Source organism: Corvus kubaryi, unplaced genomic scaffold (genome assembly GCF_017639235.1).
Source record: "Corvus kubaryi isolate FWS band 111438036 unplaced genomic scaffold, C.kubaryi_AGA036_p1.0 74, whole genome shotgun sequence".
In the NCBI taxonomy this organism is placed as follows: Eukaryota; Metazoa; Chordata; class Aves; order Passeriformes; family Corvidae; genus Corvus; species Corvus kubaryi.
Window position 1 is genome coordinate 7285943 of NW_024582061.1, and position 19638 is coordinate 7305580.

The 19638-nt window shown below is 48.6% G+C and overlaps 1 protein-coding gene across 2 annotated transcripts in view; it reads right to left on the minus strand.

The window, feature by feature from the left end:
• Positions 1–19049, minus strand: part of CCND2 (cyclin D2) — a 31219-nt gene extending 12170 nt beyond the window's left edge. The window contains exons 1-5 of one of the 2 annotated variants that reach the window (XM_042050887.1): positions 18559–19016; positions 17839–18059; positions 16167–16382; positions 13501–13660; positions 2319–2449 (exon numbers count right to left, since the gene is read on the minus strand). In XM_042050887.1, coding sequence (XP_041906821.1) covers positions 2319–2449; positions 13501–13660; positions 16167–16382; positions 17839–18033 — 702 coding nt within the window. In that variant the 5' untranslated portion in view covers positions 18034–18059; positions 18559–19016. Of the gene's footprint in view, positions 1–2318; positions 2450–8250; positions 8520–13500; positions 13661–16166; positions 16383–17838 lie in introns of those variants that run through there. The other variant, XM_042050888.1, reaches the window with a different exon arrangement.
• Positions 19050–19638: the final 589 nt, after the last annotated feature.

The following is a 19638-nucleotide window of genomic DNA, read 5'->3' on the forward strand; positions in this document are numbered from 1 at the left end:
AAGCCCCCCTTGGAAAACAAATTCATTCACACAGTGACAATGAATTAATTGTGCCACTGCAGGAACAGCTCTCAGGCATCAGAAATTCGGAAGTGAGAGAACTGAAGCTCTTCATTCAACTTTAATTAAGTCCCAGTGTAAAATATATTACAATAGTCTTTACTCTTTATTAACACAGCCTTGGGCCAAGTCTTACACAATCCAGACAGTACATTTTTTCCAACAATACATTTTACACATGAGGCTGGTATTACTACCTATTGCTAAGCCTGCCCTATGCTTCTCTAAGACCCTATTTTCCGTTGCTTCTCTCTCTCTCAAGCTTTATCATGTGGGATGAAAGTTTCCAGTCCTGGGCCCTTTTGTATTTTTCCAATGCAAAACTCACAGAGAAAATACCTAGCAAAATATTTCTCCCAACTTGAAATAGCAGGCTAATGAAAAGTACACTATTTTACCCAAGTTCAAAAATTTTGGCTACCTTTGGTTAGGCTGGGGCTTCAAAGCTTGCAGAGAGTTAAGGCTACCTCTGCCCCAACAATGGAAACACCTTGAAAAAAATAACAGCACCTCTAATTTCTGCAAAGGCTTGTCTTTTTTAGCAATTAAATTATCCAGAAACTCCTTTTGTCTTGAGTTTGTTCTGATTTGGGGGATGAGTGAGACTCTCCTCTATAGGCTGTGCTGCTGTGGGCTGAGACCAGGAGCAAAGAGAAGGAGGCTGGTCTCTACTCAGTGCTGACAGTCTCTTGGAGGAGATGGGAACAGTAAAATGTTAGGAGTTCTTTGTTATTTGGGAAGAGTATTAATTTTTTCTTCTGAAGGAATGTAGGCTCAGTCAGATCTGGGAAGATTTTCACCAGGATGGCAAAAACCACACTTTTGACAAAAAAACCCTGCTAAATTTAAAAGGAAAGGTGTGAAGGAATTTTTAGCGCAAAACCAATCCCATCTTCTAACCACTTAAGAACTACTAAGATGTTTTTGTAGGTATTTTCTTTCAGACTTAAACAATCTGGATAGAAAAGATCAGCACAGTAGACAAAGTTTTTCCAATTTGCAAGATGCAGCAAAAAGGCCTTGTAGGCCTTACACCCAATTCTCTCAGGCACAGAAAGTGTCCCTTCTCTCAGAGGGACCAAGGTGATCAGAGGGATGGAGCAGCTCTGCTGGGAGGAAAGGCTGAGGGAACTGGGGTTGTTCAGCCTGGAGAAGGGAAGGCTTTGGGGTGACCTCACTGTGGCCTTGCAGTGCCTGAAGGGAGCCCACAGGAAAGATGGAGAGAGACTCTTGACAAGGGCCTGGAGTGACAGGGCAAGGGGGAATGGTTCACACTGACAGAGAGCAGGTTTAGATTGGATATGAGGAAGAAATGGTTCCCTGTGAGGGTGGGGAGGCCCTGGCACAGGTTGCCCAGAGAAGCTGTGGCTGCCCAGTCCCTGGCAGTGTCTAAGGCCAGGTTGAACAGGGCTCTGAGCAAGCTGGGATAGTGGAAGGTGTTCCTGCCCATGGCAGGGAGGTTGGAATGAGATGATCTTTAAGGTCCCTTCCAACCCAGGCCATTCTGTGATTCTATGGTTTAGACTTTAAGCACTCTGAATAGGAAGTATTCCTTTTTCTGTCCAAATGCAATTTGAATCAAAATAAATGGGAAACCCTAGAACTGCATTTGAAAATTAGGATCAATTTGATTGTAAGAAAAAAAAGAAATACCAAAATTCTACCCTTTTTAGTAAACTGGACTGATTACTTCTTTTTAACCAAATCACAAAACCAAATCTTTATTTAACAATGCTATTACAAATGTAATAATTCCACCTATCTACTATGTGAATTAAAAGCTTAAGGACAGCCTGAGTTGTGCCTGTCTCACGTCCTGCCTCAAAATTAGCTCATTATTCACTTCCTCCAAGACAAGAATTTTTAGGTGATACCTGAAGGAGGGTCAGAAGAGCAGTTTCAAGGTTGCAAGCACAGGACCAACAGCAGCACAACACCTCCTGGTTTGCTTTATCCCCCAGGGAATGCTGCCTGCTCCATCACCCCACCCCATCACCCAGGGCTTCTGAGGGGGCTCAGCTTGCTGGACCACCAGCCTGGGCAGGCAGAGCAGGCTCTCCCCACCAAGCCTGAATAAAAACTGAATCCCAGGAGATCAAGGAGCTTTGGAGACTCAAATCGAAGTGCTAAGTCCACATCTACAACTCACTCCCTGCAGAAGCACCCCCCTCCTTCGCTCCACTCAGCCTTCAGGATCAGGCCCAGTTCTCCACTACTCCCTGGGAAGTGAAAGGAGAACAGGAATGTGGGACACTCACCACATCTGTGTTTGTGATCTTGGCCAGGAGGTCTGTGAGGCTGTCCCCATCATCAAGCTGAAGGCCACAGATGGCTGCTCCCACACTTCCAGTTGCTATCATTGATGGTGGGTACATGGCAAAGTTAAAATCTGCAAGAACAGATCTGGGAATTAGTCCAAGCCCAGACCAGAAAAGCTGCAAAACATCAGAGGCAAGCAACATAAAAAAAACCACACCCAAGAATAAAACCCGGGGAAGTAGAAGAAAGGGAAAAGTGCCACTCTTTTTGGTCCCATGGAGCTCATTAGTCACACTGCTCATCACAAGCAGTCAAAGGAGGGGGAACAGACCTGCAAATTAAAATGGAAATGCGGTTCAGTCTTTTATTTTCACTGATGCATAAAGTAAACCTGGACAATTTTTAATAGTCTTTCCTTAGTTTTAAAGAAAAGGAAAGAGAAGAAGGAGGCTTTCTGTAATTCAGAAATTTGGGTCTTGGTCACATTAGACCTCTCTGTATAACCAGAAAATAACTGGAATAAGGTATCACAAAGGACCAAAAGGAGATTTTTAGTCATGTCAATTTTTAAAGAGTTAATTAATTCAAGCATTTAAAGACCTGTCCGGGAAAGAGATTTTAATTAACGGTTCATCTTTGCTACCTTAGCAATTAGGAAGTGAGAACACTTACAGCCCATAGCTACGAAATCAAAGAACAAAGATCACATTTGTCATTACTACTACTTCTTAATAAACAAGTTGAAAATACACTTCAGAACTTCCTCTCACACATCTGTCAAATCAGAACAGAAATTAAAATAAAATCCTGTCATCTTTATAAAGCACTTTTATGGTTTATGATACTGCCACAGACACTGGTTTAGCAGCACTAGTTTCTCTTGCTAAATACCAGATCTGCCACATCTTGATATATTCCTAAAATGAAATTTGATTTGCAAGTTTTTTGGTTCAACAGTAACTCATTAACAAACCTTTCTCTACCAATTTTCAGTATTAACAAACCTTTCTCTACCAGTTTTCCGCTGGGGGGACTGGAGTAGAAGGAAGAGTAAACCGAAGTAATACATAGTAAGAAATAAACCACAAGCAATACATTACATTGATAGAAACAGATAACAGAAAACTGCCCAGCTGCAGATCCCAAATCCCCTCTGCTCACAAATTCCATAACCCTGCTGATGTTTGTGTAACCAATCAGGTTTTAGACACATGGAGAGTTGCTCTCAGCCTCCCAAACTCAGAGCTGGCACATACTTCAGTAGCTGTGGAGACACCATGTTCTTCTCCAGGCTGGAATATATCCCTGGGATTGAAGCAGTCCAGTAAGAATGGCACTTGGGACATAACATTCACCCACATGGACCAAAGCAGGGATGTTAGAAGTGGGGAGACAAAAGGAGTAGTTGAAACCCTAACATGGATTTCTCTATCTCACAAAGCCACCAGGAGGTTACCACCTGCAAGCCCAACACTGCTTCCTACCAGACATCACACTCTGAAGAGCAAATTCCCACTGGCTGAAGGAATATGGACAGCCATTATTATAAAAATAATAATTAGGCACTATTGTCATAGTAAGAACCCACTGTACATAGGAAAGCTGATTCTTGGAAATGAAATTACACTGCCCCCCATTAATGAGTGGGACAACAGGAGAACCTTGACTCCCAAATTCTCAGTGCGGGACACAGCCCAGAGGATGCCGATCTCAGCACATGGCAAGGGAATGGGAATTACACTTCCAGAACTGCACTTTCTGCCAGTCACCAGTGGTGTCCCCCAGGGCTCAGTGTTGGGGCCAGTTCTCTTTGGTAAATGACCTGGATGAGGGGATCAAGTGCACCCTCAGTCAGTTCTCAGATGACACCCAGTTGGGTGGGAGTGTTGATCTGCTTGAGGACAGGAAGGCTCTGCAGAGGAATCTGGACAGGCTGGATTGATGGGCCCAGGCCAGTGAGATGAGGTTCAACAAGGCCAAGTGCTGGGTCCAGCCCCTGGGTAACAACAACCCCCAGCAGCTCCAGGCTGGGGAAGAGCGGCTGGAAGGAGCCCCAGAGGAAAGGGCCTGGGGCTGCTGGTCCACAGCGTGTGCCCAGGTGGGCAAGAAGGCCAGTGGCTCCTGGGCTGGGTCAGCAACAGTGTGGCCAGCAGGACCAGGGCAGTGGCTGTCCCCTGTCATGGGCACTGGTGAGGCCTCACCCCAAGTGCTGTGTCCTGTTCTGGGCCTGTCACTGCAAGATGGACACTGAGGGGCTGGAGTGAGTCTGGGGAAGGGAACGGAGCTGGGGAAGGGGCTGGAGCACAAGTCTGATGAGGAGCGGCTCGGGGAGCTGGGGGTGTTTAACCTGGAGGAGAAGAGGCTCAGGGGGGACCCTCTCCCTCTCTACAGCTCCCTGACAGGAGGGTGCAGCCAGGGGGGGGGTCAGGCTCTGCTCCCAGGGAACAAGGGACAGGACAAGATGAGAACAGTGTCAAGTTGTGCCAGGGGAGGTTTAGATTGGATATTAGGAAAAATTTCTTCAGAGTGATCAGGCATTGGACCAGCTGCTCAAGGAAGTGGTGGAGTCACCATCCCTGGAAGTGTTCAAAAAATGTGCAGATGTGGCACTTGAAGCCATGGTTTAGTGAAGAACATGGCAGTGGGTTAAACCTGGGTTAGGGCTGGAGTCCATGATCTTAGAGGTCTTTTCTAAGCTTAATGATTCTATGATCAAAATCGTTTTCGTGTTTACCTCACATGGATTTATACAAACACACGTAAGGGATAACCACACCTCTAAGTTGGGAAGCAACTTCCATGTTTGATCTTTGGACGTACCAAACTGTCTCTCACTTATGCGTGGGAACTACGGGTAGCAACTGACTTTCCATAATCTTCCCCTCCTTATCCTGTGTTTCAGGCAGGATGTAGTAAAAAGATGATGCAGGGAGCTCCCATGTCCAGCCAGGCAGAGTGGGTTGAGCAAAGGACAGAGCTCCACCTGCCCTCTGAAATTCCTTGCCTCGCATCATGACCTCCACATTATCCAAACACCAGTGTTCTCGTGGCTGATTTTAGATCCACTCTCGAAACTGTCTTCCTAGGAAGCTGAATAAAGAGGCACAGTGTCCCTGCCAACTAGCACTGCTGTAGGTCTGCTTCCACGTGGGGTCACATGCGAACATTTCTATGCCCAATAACCTTGTTAGCTCCCTTAATGTCATTCATAATGCAAATGAGACAGCGAGCGAATGGCCAGAGGCCCAGAGTGACTAAAGCTCAGCATCCAGAAAGTCTTACATTGCCTCTAGCTCTAAACTAACTTCCCTCCATAACAAGCACCATAAACTTGGCTATCAAAGCTACACATGCCCAGTCTTTGTTGTACAACAGGCAGCGATTTGTATCACTGGCTTCTATTTTTAGCATATTAATTAACTACTGCAACTGGTGAGGCAAGTGTCTCCAACTGGAGAGTGTGGCACCATTGTCTGAAGTCATCACCTCATCTCGAGCTATTGAAAATCATGGCAGTGACCCTCCTGCTGATATGAATTTAACCTGACATGCCCACAAAGGAATGGGGGGTGGTGCACCAATTTTGTGCACATGGTTCTCCACATCACCCTGGACCCTATTAGTGTGGAAAGAGCTTATTGAAAGAAAAGAAGCCACATTGTGCTGGGCCACCTAGAGGGTTGAATAGAAAAGGCTGAGGAAAAGAGCAGGCAGCGCAATAAAGGCCATAATTAACATATTTCCATATTCAAGCAAAGCAATAACTACGTGAAATGTTTGTCAAGGTGCAATGAAAGCATAAATATTAAGTACCGTATCTGAGGGGATGCAGAACCGCTCCCCAAGTCTCTTAGATTCCATTGAGAAATTCAAAACAAGCTTTTTACCTGCTATTTTCAATTATAAATCTCTATCACTGCTTCTACTGTGACAAGACAAGCCTTGCCATCCTCACTCAGTTTTCACCCAGGTAAAACTGTCCCTGCCCAAACTAGGTCAAAAATTTGCCCTGAGATTTAAAAAAAAAAAAATTAAAAAAAAAAAGGGGGGGCACGGTGTGAGAACCTAAAAATGTGAGCTGAAGCATATGCATTTGCTGCAAATTCTTGTAGGAGATGATGAAACCTGAACTACAGAGGAAATTTTATAGAAAGCACTTCTTACTGGACACCTGGAATTTTATAAAAAGCACTTCTCCCTGGACACCTGAAGCAAGGCTATGGGCTAAAACCTTCTGTGTGCAAACTTGGTTAACAGGCACCCAGAGCCTGCATCTAAAGCATGGCTCTGACTCTAATTTTGTTGTGATTTATAGGTTTATAGTTGGGCTCAATGATCTCAGAGGTCTTTTCCAACCTAATTGATTCTGTGATTATGCCATTCCATGGGAAAAGTACAAAAGAGTCTCATTATAAGTTAGAGAAGCAGTGCCACAGCACGTGGTCTATGAGAATCTGAGCACACGAACACTTCAAGGGAAGACACTGGGTTGTTAGAAAGCACAACTTGTTTTACTTTCTATTCCCAGGCAATAAACACTAGAAACCATCCCATCCCCATTTTAATATCACCTATTTCCTAAACTATCTCAAAAACAAGGCCACAACCCCACTGACTTCCGTGATGGGAATAAAAAAAGGCAGTGCAAGAAACAGCACCCTTTGAAACACAGCCACCTGTGGACCAGCCAGCCAGAGTCATCAAGCAAATTCAGGGTACCCTGATCCTGTCCCCCAGTTTCAGCCTGGAGCTGACACAGCCAGGGCATGAGGAGGTTTTTCTGCCAGTGGAGCACACGTAATCCACGCCGACGTTCCAGGGCTGCGAGCACCGTGGCTGAGTTGTTTTGCTGGCTCTCTCCCAATCCAGTGGTCTTCACTACCTTCAAGCCAGGAAAATGCAAGGCTGACACTCAGTCCAAAGCAGGAGGGAACTGGAGGAAGGAACCCAGAGAGGTCCTGCAAGGGGAAGCCTTAACTTGCAGCCAATAAATAAAACCATTGGAAAGAAAAGAGCACTGACAAATACCCAGGCTGAACGTGCTCGGTGTGCCAAAGTCAGGTGGGGGAACTCTACCTTCTTACAACGACCCATGGTACTGCTCTGCTGCTGGTTGGGCTTTTTGAGCAGCCAGTTTTAATCTCTGTAATTTGATAGATATTTATTTACAGAGTTGGAAACTGCTGTCTTAAGGAAGGTAATTCTTCCCATGGTGGGGGGAAGAAAAGGGGGAAAAAAAGGTATGTTACCTCCATCAGGAAAACAGGTATTGATACATTAAAATTATATAGATAATGGTCACAGCCAGCCTCAAACTTCACCCAGCCAATGCCTGTACTATGAAGACAAGCATGGATCTGTATTTAACCATCGCAGTCTAAAAGAAAAGTCTAAGATAAACAATGGAAGTAGTGAATTTAATTCTTGTCTGCTTTGATCCAAATGCAATTCCAGGGTCAGTGCAATACTCTTTTTTTTTTTTCCTAATACAGTTGGTTGTATCTGCATCAGCCATTTTTTTTCTCTTGCTCTTGTATTTCTCCAAGACACTGCAAATTTTCCTCACGTTAACTATTTCTGCTTTTAAAGGCAAAACCAGATGACGCTTCAGCCCTTCAAACCAAACCCAAAACTGTCAAGTAAACCAGGATGCAGATGTGCTTCCATCCTTTGAGTAGGTGGGAGGGCAGACATCTAATTCTGTTCCTGGGCTACAGTAAAGCAAGCAGCATTTAGCCCTTATACAAATGGGTCTGAAGTATCCTAAGCGTTAATGCTTCATCACAACCATCCAAGAGAAGTAAAGACAGGGAAATACACTGAACAACCTATGCAAAGTAGAGGAGCACTCACAACAATATGCTCGTTAGCTGATGGTAAATCCTATTTCTGAACAACTGTTTGCACTGGTTATTTGCACTTATTCTACACTTTCCTACCCAAGGATTAGGATGATGTTAGTGCCTGAACCACCAAAACGACAGACCTGCAGCTGGTAGAAAGGAGGGCAACTCCTCTGGCAGCTCTGGAGTGATGCCAGCTTGGATCAGCACATGCTCTCTTTCTCCATTTCCTTCCACCTCCTCTTGCCAGACTTGACTGGTCATGAAACATTCCCCAGGCCCTGACTACTTGCTGATGGCACTTCCTTGGTTCTTGTGGCTTCATTGGCTGGAAATACTGATATGAGCTGCTTCTCCCTGGAACAAGCAAGAGCCTTCTTTTGTCTAGCAATAAATTAGTGTAAATTATTCTTTCTTCTCCTATGCAAGAAGTTCCTGCAAACACTGCCACTTTGCAACATGTATTTTATTTCTTAAGACATTAATTTACACAATGAAGCCTTTGCAGGCTTCATTCTTCCCCTCCGCAAAGAACAGGTCCCATATAAAACTTGTATCACACTTTGCAAGGACAGGCCCCAGTAACTTACACTGGATGAAAAGGGGATGCAGAGTAGAACTGCCCAGAAGGAATCCTGAGGAGCAAACAGGCCTCATTCTGTGTGGTCACTCTGCAGACCACTACCAGGGTTGTAGGCTTCATCTTGCAGTCTTCACTCAGACAACACTCCCATTGACTTCCACAGAACAACTGTCTGAAGAAGGATGCAGGATTTGGCCCAGAAGTTAAAAAAAGCCTTCTCAGCTTTCAAGTGTAGATGTTTAATGTCCCAGAAACAGTGGGCAGAGGTTTGGCACACTGTACGAAATGGACTTAAAAGCTGACATTTTCCTGCTCTTTCTCGGCCTCTGTACTGACAAAGACCCTGAGGCCTGAGATGCTGGATCCACCATGGGCACATCCCACCTGCCACAGGACTCAGCTGAAGCACAGAAAAGGCCACACAAAGGACTGAGTCCAGGGTTTTACACAAGCTGCCTTCTATCTCTGCAAGTTCACAAAAAAAGGTTTTTGCTTCTAAGTTTTGCTTGCCACCCAACTAAAATCCTGCAAAGCTCCTCATAGAGATTAGTGTCTCCATTACAGCTCCTCTTTCTGAAAGCCTGCTGTGCACAGGCTCCCCTCCCTCAAAAACCATTCCCTTACAGGCTCTCACATAAAAAAGGGGTATCCTGCACCAAAACTGTAGCATGTACAGCCTCTGAGAGGAGAGTATAACACAAGGAAGAAGTTGTGCATCTGTGACTCTGAACAGGCTGCAAACGATAAGCACATTGAAGTGTAAGGAAATAATGCATGATTCTCTTTCCAGCAGCAGCGTGGCAGGCTCTGCACACAACTCTGTAACCACTGCCCTCTCCCACTCCTTCCAGCAGTGATTCCTTGGCTTGGAGCTCAGCACAGGCAAATGGCCAACCCCTGAGAGAACATTTCCAAGCTGTGCAGCGCTGTGCAAAGAGACAGAGGAACAAAGGGTGCAGAACAGTAAAGAGATGGAGGTGTGGGCAAAGTGGAAAAGCAACACAATCCTAGCAAGCAAAACAAGGATGATCTCCATTAGGCTCACAGATAAATAGGAACCTCCCATGCTGATGGATCACAGAATCATTAGGGCTGGAAGGGACGTCTGGACATGACCCAGTCCACACTCCTGCCAAGGCAGGGTCCCCTGAAGCAGGTGACACAGGAGCATGTCCAGGTGGGTTTGGAATGTCTCCAGAGAGGGAGACTCCAGGCCCTCCCTGGGCAGCTGTTCCAGGGCTCTGCCATCCTCAATGTAGAGAAGTTCTTCCTCATGTTGAAATGGAACTTCTTGTGTTTTAGTTTATGGCCACTGCTCCTCATCCTGTCACTGGTCACCTGAAAAGAGCCTGGCACCATCCTCTGACACCCTCTTCGAGATATTTACATGCATTAATGAGATCGCCTCTCAGTCTTTTCTCCAGACTAATCAGGCCCAGCTCCCTCAGTCTCTCCTCATAAGAGAGAAGCCATAAGCACCGGTTAAGGCCCCAAATGCATCCTCTTGGTGCCTTGAAAATTCAGAAGCCTTCTGAAGGAGATTTTGGCTTGCATGGGGAGCCACCAGTGGGATGAGAAAACAAATGACACGGTGACAGATCAGGCTATGCCAGTGCATAGTGTTCATCTATGCACTCTCACTGTGCAGTGAGCAAGGCAGCAGGAGGAAAATGCCACTTCCATACCCTCCTCATGGAGAAGGAGACTCCTGAAACCTTTGTGAGTACAGAGCAATGGAAAACTCTTTATTCAGGAGGACACACAAGCTTCTATCCTGCTCAGCAGCTGTGTGTTCCAATGGGACCAAGGGCAAAGAGGGAGACATTCCAGTTCCAGTCATGCTCATGTGAATCATTAATCACTGCAAGGACTGGGGAGAGGCCGTGGGTTTATATTCATGCAGCTTGGTTCAGGAACTGGGCTCAAAATAAAGGCAGAGAAACAGAGAGAGTGCCCAAGTGACCAAACATGACTAAAAGGAATATGCAGAAGAACGGAGTATCACCTCCTTTTGGGGAACATTCAGATGGAAAGGAGAAGAGGGACGAGTATCACAGTGATCCTACACATCCAGCACAACATCCAGTAACTGTTCATGGCTGCTTCCCTCTTCATTTGCTGACCCAAAGTGCTGCAGGACTGAGATCAAAGCCAGCTCTGTACAGGCAGGGAACACCCAGGAATTTCTGGTAAAATGTTTTTGCTGGGAAATTAAAATGGAGAAGCTGGTGAAGAAGAACTAAGGCTAGGGGAGAAAAGTTCGAAATATGCCAGATTTTGTATGATACTTTAAACAAAAAGTACTTGAAAGCAGAAAAAGCTGTGCCAAGATGAATCAGGGAATAGAAAGAGATTCACTGCTGTGCTCCAGACCAGAGCTGTTAGCCAGGCAGCCAGGTAAGATCTGGGAATAGTACAGAGTCAAACCCAGGCTAAAAGCACACATGGCGAGCAAGGGAAGAGGGAGCCACATGTCAGAGGAGGTCCTGTTGCTGAAAGGAGGCAAATGGGGAAATGAAACACTAGGCTTAACCCGGGCTGGCAGAGAGCAGCAGCTCTGAGGGAGAAAGAAGAAACAGAGCAGCCAATGAGACCTCTGCAACAAACAGGACAAGAAAAGGAAATGACAACTGGATCTGGAAGGAAGTCTGATGAGAAGTGCTTTTCTTCAAAGAGTGTCAGTGAAAGGGAAATACTGTAGTAACAACAACATTTCCACAATGGGAATTGAGATAGCAGTTCACAGGTAAAATGGGAATGTGGTATTGAGGGCCTGGGTAAGAGCTCTGTTTTTGAAATGGCAAAGGGTTATGGGTCCTCCTCAAAACTACACAGTGGTCTGTGGACAATGGGATGAGAAGAAAAGAAAATCTCCAGCCAGCACCACAGTGCCCTCGCTTTTGCGAAGCTCTGTGCTCAGCAATTATGTCTTTCCCTTATAAGAGAAGAAACTCTTGACCTGTTGCCTCTTTAAACTCTACACAAAGGACTTCATTTCGTGCATTGGAGACATATAACATGAGAGGCAGATCACATGGGGGAGGACACATGAGGGAACTGCATGACTGGGCTGAGGGCTGGAAAGGGGGCACTGGTCTGGATCTTAGTAAAAGGACTTCTAGAGCATGGACCTAACCACCAAAGAATTCATGGAGTGGAAAGAAGCCATAGATTTTGGAGACTCTTTCATGGCCCACAGTCTTGCAATGGTTTGGTTATATGGAAAACTTTAAGGGCAAAGGATTATGGACCAGAATTTGAAAAGTTAAATCATAATGAAATTCTAGGGCTCTCAAGAAAATGTTGTGCTGGATAAAAAAATAAAACAAACCAAAACACTACTGTAGGAAGTGAAAGCAACAAAAGAGTGGGAAGATTGTCTGGTTTGGAAGGCAACACGGAGGTATATTGGAGTTTGATGGCTGATGGTGTGAAGATCCAGGGAAATGTCCACAGGAAAGACCATCTTTTTCATATCAGATAAGGCAGAACAGTGAATGCATCCTGAGTAAGGGGAGAAGGCAAAGAAATCACCAAGAGAGATCCTGCAAAATTTGAGCAATATTTCTATTGAGTCCTGTGGTCTTTGGTCTGAAAAGGATCATTTCCTACTGTAGCAGTAGGAAAAGAAGGGAAAGCCTGCGCATCATGGCAACCAGAAAGCCAATTACCCTAATGCAGCCCATATACAAATCTCTACAACAGATCAACTGAGGTAGGAAGAATTGGCCAACATTGTAAAAGCAGTCACTACATCTTAAATACCAAGAAGTAGACATTCAAACCCAAAAGTTGCACCCAGTCTTCCTTTCCCCTCTGCCAACACGCAGGCAGAACAGTTCCTATCACAAAGGACTAGCTATGTCAAACTGGTGAATTCTAACACTGAGCCATCCACTACTTGATAATGACTCTGGAAAACACTCCATGGTGTTTGTCTAGCTTCTAAAAAGTAGTCTTACCATTAACCCTTTGAATGAAAATTCAGAGTGCACTTATTTTGTAGAAGTAACTGAGGGAAGAAAAACCCAAACAACAAAACAACACACATACAAAAAACAGTGTTTTGCAGACAGGTCAAAACTAAAAAGCTTCTCTTCCACAGAGGCAATTATTCTCATCTAAATCTTCAGAAACTGTGTTCAGCCATACGACAAAAAGGGAGTGCAATGGTTTCCTACAAAACACAGTAGTTTTACTGCTTTCTTGGATTGAAGTTAAGAATCCGAATGCCTTTAAAAAAAAGTAATTACCTTCTAATCTGTCATTCCCTATGCTTCAGGGATATGGCAGTATCACATAAATGTTAAAATACACAATTTTACCTTTTATCTGGACAGAGTCGAGTTAATGAAAAGTTTATGAACACATTCATGCAGTGCATTAGCTCAATACATTTTGGGCTAATGTGCTGTAACAGCTTCTGTATTTTGAGCTGTCCTTACTAATGATCCGTGGCTCTCTAAAAGAAGCAGTGAATGGCAAAATAAAACCCAGGATGCTCTAATCCAGTATTACAGACGTCACTGCAAAAGCACCACACGCATCAGCTGCACTCCGGGTCACTACTGCAAGAAATCTGTCCTTACACGGTTTTGGGGCCTGATTCACAACACCCTTTGCAAACAGTCCCATGGGATTCAGCTGCTCTTCCCACATCATGTAAGGACGGAGGGGATGATGCACCACCAGGAACAAATCTGCCCTTCCAACCACACCATGAGCAGCAGCAGCAGCCAGAGCAGCTGAGCCTACCTGTGGCACAAAGGGCGATGAAGGTTTGTGCATGCTTCCGGATCAAAAGCAACTTGTCTTTAGGGAGAGGCACCTTCCTTAGGATGTGTTCAATGAAATCATGTGGGGTGACGGCTGCAAGGTTCCACTTCAACTTCCCCAGCACCACCAGCTCCCATTCCTGCAGAGGGGGGACAGGCAAAGCAAAAGAGAAGAAAAGCCGTAAGAAAGCCTGCAAAAAACCTCTGCTTATTTCTTATTATAACTTTATCACTGCTAAATTCGTTTTGCTCAAACCCTTTTTTCCATACGCCTCTACTGCTTTGAAGTTGTTGACTTTATATTCTTTTTTGTTTTTTGAACACCAGAAATGTCAGGCTCTTCTGAAAATAATGACACCTGGCAGCTCCTGCCAAGGTTTTACTTTTTTTTTTTTTGTATCCAGTGCTGAATACCCACCCAGAAAGTTTAGCCTGCAATTAGATATTGCCAAGGTCACTGTGGTCCTTCCCTAGTAACTTCTTTTAAATGGCTATAGTCCTTACTTTATAGCCATTTAAAGCCCTAGGGACAGCCATGCACAAAAATAACCTAGATATACATTCCTTTTTTCAAAACTGGGGAAGTTGGCTTGATGGCATTCCCTCCCAAAACTGTATTCCAAAGGTCCCGCAGATAAATCTGATGGTACTTAAACTACTCCAAGACAGGCTCTGCAGAAAGGAAACGCACACAACACAGCCAAGAAGTAGCCTGTGTAAATTATCTGCCAGTAAATCATGTAGGAGCCATTCCCAGATTCTTTGCACGCCCAAAACTCCCACTGCAATCAAAGGAAAACTTGGGTGTGTACGTAACTACCGGCCATTCCCTGGAATGGGATTCCATGTGCAAACAGCACCCAATCTCCAGATCCAGCCACGGGCTGCATGACCTGCATGTTTCAACATTTAAACTGAGTTCTGAACACCTTACAGTGCCCCACAGAGCGAGCAAAGTTTAGGCCTCTGACTCCCCTTTGTCTCATCCATCAAGTATTAGCTATTAACTAAATTCCACGTACTGATTCCCGACTCCTGATGATGCCTGATGGAGCCCAGCGTGGTGGGGAGCCCCAGCTGAGCTCACAGAGCTGGCAAGTCAAAAAAAAAAAAAAAGTCCTTTAATTTTGCAGCCGAGGAGACGTCAACCAGCGTTGCTGAGAAACCATAAACATGGACCCCACAATGCCATTTCTGCAGCCGTTTCCCTGAATAGATGCCCACTTTAACAGCGAGTTACTTTCCTACGGACATTCCTGCTGGATTATGACAGAGCCCTCCATGGCCTGAAAAATCTCACATATATGCAAAAGGCTGCAGAAACCAGACAGGTTTTTTTAATTTCTCAAGAAAACCTGTAAAATGTTGGAACAGTGTTGGCAATTATGTGAACTAAGGCCTCCTCTTCCCAGCATTACTGATGTGACAGGTTTTCAGAGTGAACAGTCAACCCAGAGGACCAAATACAAGGCAGCACTTTAAACACATCCTTAAATCCACATGGCAAAAGAAGGTAGGGACATCATTCTGCATATCTGCATATGGGGACCATGGCACTTCCCCTGCCTGTCTGTGCCACCAACGGGACACCTCATGGCCCTGACAGCCAGGCAGGGTTTGAGGGCAAGGCTCTTTAACTCCGCGGAAGCACAAGCTCCCAACCCCAACCCCTCCCCAGGGGGAATTCCCAGTGATTCATAGGAAAAATTCTCCTGCAACTCAGATGGCTACAGCCATCTCTCTGACCTAGTATCCATGTCACCAAGGGGCCCTGATGCATGTCCAGCACTCCACATCATGATGTAAACATCACTTATTTCCTTCAATAATTATCAATTTGCTTCTGCTTCCACTGTGTCTGAACTGAGAGAAGCAGCAGACACGGGGTGGTTTAACTGAGCCGTATCACACAGCATGGGTCAGGCTGGAAGGGACCACAGTGGGGCACCTGGTCCCATCTCCATGCTCCAGCACGGCCATCCCAGAGCACAGGGCACAGGATTGTACCCAGACAGCTCTGGAACATCCCCAGTGAGGCAGACTCCACACACTCTCTGGACAATCTGTTCAGTGCTCGGTCATTGAACAGTGAAGAAGTTCTTCCTCGTGTTCCGGTGGAACTCCCTGGCCATCAGCTGGTGCCCGCTGCCTCTTGGGCACGGCCGAGCATCCCGGGCCCCCCCCGGGCATCCCGGGGGCCCCCCCGTCCCCGGCTCCGCACCGCCGCGTGCCTGCCACCAGGTGGCGCCGCCGCGCCGCCCGCCCGCGCACGTGCGCCCGGCGAGGTCCCCCGTGGGGACAGCGGGACACGGCGGGGACACGGCCGGGACACGGCCGGGACACGGCCGGGACGGACCCACGCCCGGCACCACCAACCCCAAAACCCGCGGCAGCGCCATGCCCACGCACGAGGCGGGCAGCGGCCGGAGCGCCGCATGGTACTGCCAGGCGGCTTCGGAGGACAGGGATGTCCCCGCGGGTGTCCCCCGCCCTCAGCGTTGACCCCCGAGACTTTCTGGCCGTTCAGAAACGCAGGAAAAGCGTGGGTTTTTCTAAAAGACAGGGGTTGGGTGGCGAAGTGCTGGGTGCTGTGCCAGCCAGAGAAAGCTGCTGTGCCGGAGAGGAGGGAGTAATGGGGCTGCTTACCAGCAGCTCTTGGGGTTTGATGGAATTGTCCGTGTATATGCACAGCTTCTCGGCTGTGAGGGGGATTGTCTCTTTCAGCTTGGAGGCCAGGAACATGCACACCGCCCCCAGCAGCTGCAGATGGCACTTCCGAGTGGGCACCACAGCTAAGAATCTGTCCAAGTAATTCATGGCCAGAGGGAAAACTTCTTCTTCGCACTTCTGCTCTTCACAGACCTGCAAGTGAGGAGCGTGGGGAGGGAAGGATGGGGCAGTCGGAGGGGAAACGGGGGTGGGAAAAGAGAAAGAGACAAGAAGGCAAAAATAAATAAATGAGTGAACCCACCAAACAGACCACTACTTCCCTTGCTTTTGCTCCTGCTATTTTTGTTTCCCGGGGAGCTAAATTTTGGGGGAGGGGGAGATCTCTGGAGAGGCTGGGAAGGCTGTCAATCGGCTTTCACATTCCTTTAGTTCATTCAGTAAGAAATGAATTCAAGACACTGTGTGGGAGAGCCGAAAAGCCCCATCCAACAGCAAGCGAGCAGCCTCAGACTTTTTTTTTTTTTTTTTTTTGCGACCCAATTTTTCTTTTTTATTTCGTCATATTTTCAAAAAATCGATAAAAAATATCAAAACTTCTCCGGAGGTCCCGATTTTGGGGCTGATGGCATCCCAGGACGATCCCCTATCGTTTCCGACAATTGCAAAAATTCCCCCGCCGCGTGTCCCCCAGCCCTGCGCCCCCAATCCCGCGTTGGGGGGGAAGGACGGGAGACATAGCGAGGGCGAGGTGGGGTGGAGAGAGAGCCCGAGCCGCCTGGATCCTTTTAGCAGGCAGCGAGCAGCAAAATTCTTTCAAAAATTTACCAAAAATCGGAGCCGCGGAGGAAAAGCACAAATCACACATGAAAACCAAGCGGGGAGTCTGGGCTTTCCAACCCAGGGGGTTTGGCTCGGGAAAGGTCCCCCCTAAAGGAGATCCGAAGGGGCAAAGGATGGCTGGTGGGGCCAGAGCAAGGCAGGCGAGCCGGCGGGGCTGCGGGCCCGCTGCCGCTCTGCCTGAAGCCTCGGGGCGAACAGGGGGCTCAGCGCCCGCCCCACGGCCCCGACACACCGGGGGTCCCGTTCCGCGGGGGCGGGGGGCACTCCCGAGACCCCCGGAAAGGAGCGGGGGCAGCCGGGCTCGGCGCTTGCGAGCAGAGTCCGCATGCAGCGCAACATGGCGAGAAAAAGGCACGTCCTCCCCACTGCATACGTGGGCACGGAACCCTCGCCGGGCAGAACGCGGGGCACACGGGGCAGCCCCCGACCCTCGCCCTGCCCCGGGCGCTGCTCCCTTTTCCCAGGAATGCCTCAATCTCAAGCGCTCCCGGAGGCGGATTTTCTTTGCTTTTAATTGCAAATGACTTTTCCAACTCTCTCCCCCCGCCAACACGCCGCGTTTCCTCCCCTCCTGCACCCCGCTGCCGGAGCCCCCCGGAAGGGGCGACTTCCCCCGCGGGCTGTCGGTGTCCCCCGCGCCCCTTCCCGCACCGGCTGAGCTCCGGAGGGGTACACGGAGGGGAGGGGATCGACAAGAAGAAGCCACACGGTGACCAGAAGAGCGAGGGGCTGCAAGGGGAGAGGGGCCGGGGTGCTGCCCGCGGCCGCTCTGCCTCCCCCCCGCTCCGAGGGGCCGGGGTGTACGAACCTCCAGCATCCAAGTGGCCACCATCCTCCTCATGAAGGGCTGGATGTCCTTCTGGACGCACTTGAAGTAGGAGCATTGGGGCAGATACCTTTCCTCTATGGTTAGTAAGTTGTGCAAAACGCGGTCATCGTAGAGCAAGTTCGGGTCAGGCAGAGCTCTCCTCATGGGATCCACCTCGCAGCACAGCAGCTCCATGTTTCCAAAGAGATCTCCCTCTTTCTCTGATGGGAAAGGTTTTTTCCTTTTTTTTCTTCTTTTTTTTTTTTTTTTTTTTTTGGGGGGGGGAAGGGGGTGGGGAAAGGAGAGGGGTAAAGGAGGAGGGGTAGGTGGGTGGGAGGAAGACGGCAGGGCTTTCCAGCTCGCTCCTGCCTCCCTTGAAACTTGTCTCTCCCTCTCTTGATTTCTAGCCTAAAGTTGAAGCGAAGTGACGCAACTCGCCAGGGCAGGCAGTTCTCTCTCTTGTTATTATGGAGAACAGCAGCTGGTCAGACGTAACATCAAACGCTTTTTTTTTTTTTTTTTTTCCCTCTCTATAAGCTAACAAGGAACCAGGAGGCCCTCGTATAGGGACACACACACACAAATGACAGCTTCTCTCTTGCTTTTTTCCAGCAACGAAATTAAACCCGCTCCACACTTTCCTTCTGAGGGAGCCCGTCCCGATCAACTTCCCTCCCCTTTTCTTATTGCAAGGAACTGTGGGCTCCCCTGGGTACCCACCTAGACGATGGGGGCGAAGTGTGAAATGCCCTGGCACAGCAGGGTGCCAGATCCATGTCTCGCTCTCCCTGCTCCGGCACCCCCTTAACCTGCAGCCGGAGGGGGACAGAGCTCTCCGCTAACAGCAAACCCCAAAAGAACCCTTGAGGGGTGGGGGTTCCGCGGCGTCTTCGGGGTGAAATCTCCCAACCACCACGCTACTTCCGCCGGCACACATTCGTGTTTCGAGCAGGCGAACTGTCTTAGCGCTGCATGGCCACACTGATACAACTTTCTAGGAAACGCAGCGGAGGGAGGGAGGAGGGAGGGAGGGAGGAGGGAGAAAAACTGGCTGGGGAGGAGGGGGGAGGTGAGAGATGTCCCGCACAGGGTGACTTCCACCCTGCTCGCACTTCGCCGGCAGTCGCTCCTCGCCTGCAAAATGTGACAACTTTGCGAAGTCTCTGCCGGCTGCGGCAGAGCAGAGGCTCCCGAAGGGGAAGGCGCTGCCGGGGCGGGCGCGGAGCGGCCGCAGCCCCGCGGGGTCCCCGCAGCGGCTGCCCCTCAGCCCCCCGGCCGCGGCCGGCGCGGAGGGTGGGCCGGGGGCGGCGGGCACGGAAATACCGCCTTAAAAGTGCGAGCGGGGACTTAGGGGCGCCGCTTCCCCTCCCGCTATTTGCATAGCCAATAGCTCTGGGGCTCTCGCCGCTGCGCGCTGATTGTTACCGGGCAGATTATATTTTAAGGGCGCATGATATCCCGGCATCGAGAGCAGCTTGGAGGGATGGCGGCGAGGGGGAGCCCCCTCACCTGAGCGCACCGCCGGTCCCGACAGCCGCACGGGCTCTGCCGGCCCCGGGGGCAAGGCGGGCGAGCGGCCGTCGTTGCCCGCGAGTGGGCACCGGCGCCGCCTCCCACGCCAGCCCTCGCCCTCCGCATCAGAGCGGACGGGAGGGGTGGGACCAGCTTCGCCGAGTCTTGCCGGAGTTCAGCAGCAAGGCTGCCCTGGCAAAAGCTGGCTGGGACGCGGTCCCGCAGCGAACCCGCCCGTCGGAGCAAAGGGCTACTTGGGCAGCAAAAAGCCAGCCGGAATGTCGCCCG